This window comes from Brienomyrus brachyistius, unplaced genomic scaffold (assembly GCF_023856365.1).
Source record: "Brienomyrus brachyistius isolate T26 unplaced genomic scaffold, BBRACH_0.4 scaffold49, whole genome shotgun sequence".
Classification (NCBI taxonomy): Eukaryota; Metazoa; Chordata; class Actinopteri; order Osteoglossiformes; family Mormyridae; genus Brienomyrus; species Brienomyrus brachyistius.
The window spans coordinates 310,329-316,154 of NW_026042324.1; the positions used below are offsets into that span (position 1 = coordinate 310,329).

The 5,826-nt window shown below is 43.2% G+C and overlaps 1 protein-coding gene across 2 annotated transcripts; it reads right to left on the reverse strand.

Moving 5' to 3' along the window:
• Positions 1-121: 121 nt before the first annotated feature.
• LOC125723497 (wee1-like protein kinase 1-A) lies at positions 122-5,072 on the reverse strand. Of its 2 annotated transcripts, XR_007386917.1 has the most exons (11): positions 4,117-5,072; positions 3,666-3,877; positions 3,191-3,257; positions 2,937-3,109; positions 2,583-2,851; positions 2,416-2,505; positions 2,247-2,332; positions 1,996-2,166; positions 1,665-1,810; positions 683-1,409; positions 122-571 (listed from the first exon to the last, which is right to left on the reverse strand). XR_007386917.1 is itself a non-coding variant. In XM_049000131.1 (10 exons), the coding sequence occupies exons 1-10, from the start codon at positions 4,564-4,566 to the stop codon at positions 1,253-1,255; spliced, it is 1,821 nt and encodes a 606-aa protein (XP_048856088.1). In that variant the 5' UTR covers positions 4,567-5,072; the 3' UTR covers positions 122-1,252. The 2 variants fall into 2 exon arrangements, 1 of the variants encoding a protein (XP_048856088.1); XM_049000131.1 differs by having other exon boundaries at positions 122-1,409.
• Positions 5,073-5,826: the final 754 nt, after the last annotated feature.

Genomic DNA, 5,826 nt, shown 5'->3' on the forward strand with positions numbered 1-5,826 from the left:
TAGGCACGCCCACAGCGATCTACAGGACCCTTAACGCCATCTAAAGGCCGCTACTGAACATGCTGCTTTAAATACAGGCAGCGTTCACTCAAACGCAAAAAAAAAAACCGTGTGAACCGCGTTGATCAAAACTCCATTTTATTAGGAACATTTGTACAAAAGCAACGAACTCCATATATAATGAAGGTGACAAACAAATGAAAACGAACCTACAGAATGAGAGAAAGTAATCGAGCCAACAAACATTACAGATGAGAACTATGAGGAAAAAAAAAACATCGCTCACAAAAAGAAAAAGGCAATGATCTATACTAACGCTAGAGGCAGAGTTGGATCGATTCCCATTTCCGGCTCTATTTACTTTAGCACCATAAGAACCACGTGTAAAGTAAAAGATTTTATGGGATAAGAGGAAGGATCCCTAACACCTTTCACATGCCATGGTTCAGCTACTTATGCCATAGGTGATGGTGCTTTATGAATGTAGAACGCAATGGTGAAGATATAGTTGACATCCATAACAGTTAACATCTGTCCTGATACAGGGGCCTCCAACTCCAGTCCTGGAGAGCTACTCTCCAGCAGATTTTCTATCCTACTTCACTTCTGATGAGCCACATAGTGGTAGAAGTCAGGTAGAAGACCTACTGGAGAGTAGCTCTCCAGGACCGGAACTGGAGACTCCTGGCTGAGGTGTGTAAGCAATGCATACACTGAGAGAAGACAGCAACTGTTAAAATGTTTTAAAAATCAATGATTCACAAGGGCCAGAAAATTTCGACCCAAACAATCCCGACCTCAGTTGCAGACAAAACATTTATAGCAGCAAACATGCCTGACAAAAATATATTCATTGCCATAAAAGTGCTCAATTGTGTGAATCTTATCTGATGCCCCAGTGTTTGCTGGACATCAGATATTTCACAGACTGTAAGGTGCAAAAAATCAAACAGGCTGCATCCTCACACTGAAGGGAAGCCGCTTCCATGCACAGCCTCCCTCAAACAGCAGTAACGCCGCATAGAAGGAAACCTCTCATGTGCTTAGGGGCATTCATGCAACCCCCTCACTCTGAAGGATTTATGACAGCAGAAATTTCAGATGCAGCTTCAACAAGAACAAACGTTCCAAGTACCCAAAAAGGAATAAGTACTATCAAGATCTCAGCACAATCCAAGTTAGTGAAACTGACATTCTGCCCGACTTCCAAGGTACAGAGTTACAGATCTAACAAAAAACAGCTGATTAATAGCTAATAAATAGTCAGGCTGACAGAACGGTTCATCTTCTTGCCGATGAGTCTCGATGTCCTGTTACCAGACTGGACAATGGAGCGAGTGAGTACCCTGTCTGTGAAGAGCACCCTTTCTTCAGCTGCAGCTTTAGCCAGCTGGGCCTTTTTCAGCTCCCTGCAAAGCAACGATTCAAACAAATGACAACTATTCAGCTCTATCAGCAACACAATGCAAAAGACCACTGCAATAAAATTACACTACTCACACTTGTGAAGGAAACATTCTTTCACAATTAGAACAGTATGATTGTCAACTTTATTATGCACAAAAAAAATAATAAATCAACCCAATACCCTCAAAAAGTAACCTGGCAGCAACTTTAATATGTCAGATGAGCCTGAGGGGTAATGAGCATGACAAGAATCATACTTTTGTAGGAGGGTATTCTTGAATCTTTCAGCGTTAAGCTCCACACGCAGCTGGTCAGCATTCATCCTAGCTGCTGTCAGCAGCACCGGGTGCTTAATAAGAAGAAAGGCAGATGGTCTCCGCTCTACTTCTGGATGGATCATCAGCTACAACAAGCAAGAAATATCATCAGCAAATAGCAGCATGTTTGACAGACATGAAACTGAAGTTGTTTTTACTTCAGTGAGGTGACCTTGAGCATCCTGAAAGGCATCTTTTAAATAAACATATTAAGTCGGGATCATGTTAAAAGCCTTTTTCACAGATAATTGTGGTGTGTGTAATATTTTACCTTGAGCAAATTAAGGAAATCCTGAGAGAGCACTTGCGGTATCAAGGGTAACTTCCCTTTCCGAATGTCATGCCACTTGTCACCATTGGCCGGCATCGGCTCAGCACCGGAAGCGCTTATCACAGTCAATCCCAGTGAGAAGATATCTGCCTTTGTAAGGTCTGTATAGTCCTGGAAATCAAGTTTTTCTTCAGTCAAGTGACAAAAAGCAAAACGAGCATACCAAAGGAAAAAAACCATGCCCAAATTACCTCTTGAAGCACTTCATTTGCTAGGAACCTACTGTCACCTTCTTCAACATGAGGATTGTCAACCCTAGTCACATGTCCAAGATCACCTAAATTAAAATAACCCACAATTAATATCCTGTCACTTCAAATTAAGAATTCTGGCCCAGGCCAGTCACATTTGCTACCTTACCTATTTTGTAAACAACACTGGTATTTGGTCCATCATCATCATCACAATCATCAACACAGGATACCGTCCTCCGAGATATGAATATATTACCTTGAAACAAAGAGATGCATTACATTATTGTCATCACTAAATTCACAACGCACAATTGCTTTCGGAGAGAAACGCACTTGGCTTGATATCCATATGAACCAGCGATGTGGAGTGTATGTACTTGAGGCCACGGCCAACTTGCAAAAGAAGATCTTTAAGCTCCAGTTCAGACAAGAAATGCAAGGCTCTGTAGTTCTCCATTATGACATCAGAGAGGGTGCCACCATTACAGTATTCATTCTGTATCAACATGTGATCATCTTCTGCCCATGCAGAATAATATCTGACCACATGGGGATGCTGTCCCAGCACTGCATGGGCGTAGACTTCCCTCAGTGCATTTTGCCTGTGGAAGGAATAACTAACAGTGAGTGACATTAGGAAATTTCTCCGAGAGCCAGCTTTCATGTACAGATATAGTGCTCACTTACTCATCAACAGAGCCAGCTAGTGGCTTCTTGGACCGTTTGATGGCATATATGCAACCATCCAGGCGTTTCACACATTTGAAGACAGAGCCAAACTCCCCAGATCCAATCTTCTCCAGCTCGTGGAATTCTGTGGCATACCTTGACATCATGTTACTCTCCATTATAGTCAGCCTCTAAAAAAAAAAGTTTTAGGATGCATCATCTCAATGTATAAATATTCAAGATATGCACTGCTGTTATATACTGCTTATTACCTTTGATGGTGGAACGATCTCATCTTCAATTTCAGCATCACTTGCTTCCATATCTTCTCCGCAAGAACTGAAATCCAAAACATTTCTCTGAATACGAAGACCAACCACTAGAGGGAGCAGCGAGTACTTAACGACCACGTGGACTTGGTTTCCTGCAAGTATCACACGAACTGCAAACCCTGTAAACTATAAAGCATGCAAATTTTATAACACATGTGAATGAAGTATGTTTAACCTGTAACTGCTTCAAACAGCATGCCAAACCCAGGAAGTCCGAAATGCTCAGGAGCGCCAGATGACTGATCCTGCGCTTCGCTCTCACATGTACACGTGCGTGCGTCTCAAAGTAGAGCAAAGTGGGATATGTGGGGGAAAAAGGTCTACCTCTACTGTAGCTCAAGTGTTAAAGTGAACTGCGTGTCAAAACCCAAAACTGCATAAAATGCCTTTATTATTGTAATAAAAAGGTCCTTACTCATTCCAGTGTGACCGCTTTCTGTAAATCCTCTGCAACGTCCCCGACTGGAGGAGCAATGACTCTGGAGTAAACGGGTTGATGTTAATAAGGGGCGTATGACTGTTTCTTAAGGTCTGGCTGACCTTCTCCGTCGGATCCACATTCTTGGAGAGACAAACTCTCCTATTTAACGACCGCGTGTTGACCGCACTGGCTTTAGACAGCAAACTCTGGGGGGAGGGAAATACAATTAGTTCTTGGAATATAGACCTCACACTCAAATTTAAATAGCATACAGAATAGCGCTACGTACACACACCAGACTACACTTGATGCCGTTCATTATTCATGCATTTTGGAATTTACTGCAATCAGCGAATGGACATACAAAAATGCATGAACTAAGCATTTTAGTCGCAGATTGAAATATACCCAGTAAAACTATTTATATTTGCAAAGCGCCAGTTACCTTCGGTGTGTGCGGGGTATCAAACAATCGAAGTTTTCTGAAAGTTTTGTGCGGAGGAGTATCGGGCCGATCAGCTACAGGGGAGCCACAGTTACGTCGGTCGCCGAAGCGGCAGAAACTGCGAACATTCTTCCTCGGAGACGGGGATCGCATCATATAAATGCTCGATTTCAAGGGGGACAGTGAGCCGAAACGTTCCTCGTCCCAAGACTCGGCATCTTCTCTGGTGCTGTCCAAGGGGCTGCTTCCAGCATCATTCAGGTCATCGGCCGAGCTCCGCCGAACACGCCGCGGAGAGTCCATCTCCGTGAAGCCCGACTCGGCTCCCGTACTGCGGTTGCCGTCCTCTTCCACCGAAGAGTCTTCGTCGCCGGGAGAAAACTGCAACTTCTGACGAATGTTTTTCCCGGCCGTTGGGGAATCAAGCTGACGACAGACCGTGAAGCTCATGCCGACTGCCCTTTAACGCCACTACTTGCAGCAAAAACGGTAACGGTCTTTTAATTAGTACATTTAGTACATATTCCCAGGGGTGATATCGCCGTATCTCGAAATTGTGTTGCCGACGTTTAATTAAAAGTCACTTTACGATATCATTACACGGGAATAAACATAGGACCGGATAAGTTTAACCAAAAATAGATGACTCTTCTAGGAGAAGCAGTCCTTGAACCAGCCGGCACTTTTCAGCAGACAACCGAGGCGACACAGAACGAAAATGGCTACAACAGATTCATCCGGTTACCATACTGCATGCTAACTTAACGCATTGCATCCTGTCATAAAAGATGATAAATTAAACATTTCAATGTGAAATAAGCAGTCAAAAAGAACTTCTCAGTTGCCAAATTCAGCCGCCACAAGTTACAACTCGTGTTTGTTTACGAAATGACTCCGAACCACTAATACAACTTGCGCTCGGCCCAGTAAAACACTCATGGCGACCGTTGGTCGGAGAGTCCGGCCGACAGCCAATTGGAACAAACCTTCCGAGTTTAAATCGGAGGCGGGGCAAATGGTTACATCTGTGGCGTTTGGGAATCTGGATATACGTCATTTTGGCGCCAGTTTTTCGCCTTCATTTGTTAGGGATGCGATATTGTTAGTATGTAAGGGTATGTTCACACCAGGGAAATCACACAATGAAAAGCGCAACGCCTTGTACTGCGTTTTTATCTCGCGTTTGTCCACGTTCTTGTGCGTCTTAAATTTTTGTTTCGGTATAATAACCTATGTACATGATTGTCCCTAGTGTTTGTGGAGGAAAGAGTAAAACCCATACAAACACGTTGGAATGCGTTTGTATCCATTTTTCATTATGATCAATGGGAGTGCGCAGTGCAAAGAAATGGGTGCAGCATTCCTGCAACGCAGCGCACTAGTGAGAACATCATACATTGCTTTCGCTGCGATTCATGATGATGTAGCAGAACGCGTGGGTTGCTGAAAAGGGTGAGACAACGTGCATTCAGGGCACAAGCTCTAAGGGTTAGTCGTTTAATCAGCGACCACAGAGAGAATATAATTACGAGTAACATTGTATTAACATTTTGAAGAATGTCAAACACAACGTTCACAAAAATAGTGGTAAAAGTTTGGTGTGATCACTGATCTGATTTAGTAGAGCCCAGAATAGAAGTAGGGTTTGTCTTGGTATTGTTTTATATTGACCTTTACACTGTTCGAGTGAGATGAGACGCCTTTCGAAAT

Excerpts from the sequence above, each read along its gene's own strand:
- LOC125723497 (XM_049000131.1), bottom strand. The coding sequence starts at position 4,566 with ATGAGCTTCACGGTCTGTCGTCAGCTTGATTCCCCAACGGCCGGGAAA. Across the intron at positions 2,506-2,582 it reads TCATATGGATATCAAGCCAA|GTAATATATTCATATCTCGG; the intron begins GTGCGTTTCTCT and ends CTTTGTTTCAAG. Across the intron at positions 2,333-2,415 it reads CAGTGTTGTTTACAAAATAG|GTGATCTTGGACATGTGACT; the intron begins GTAAGGTAGCAA and ends ATTTTAATTTAG.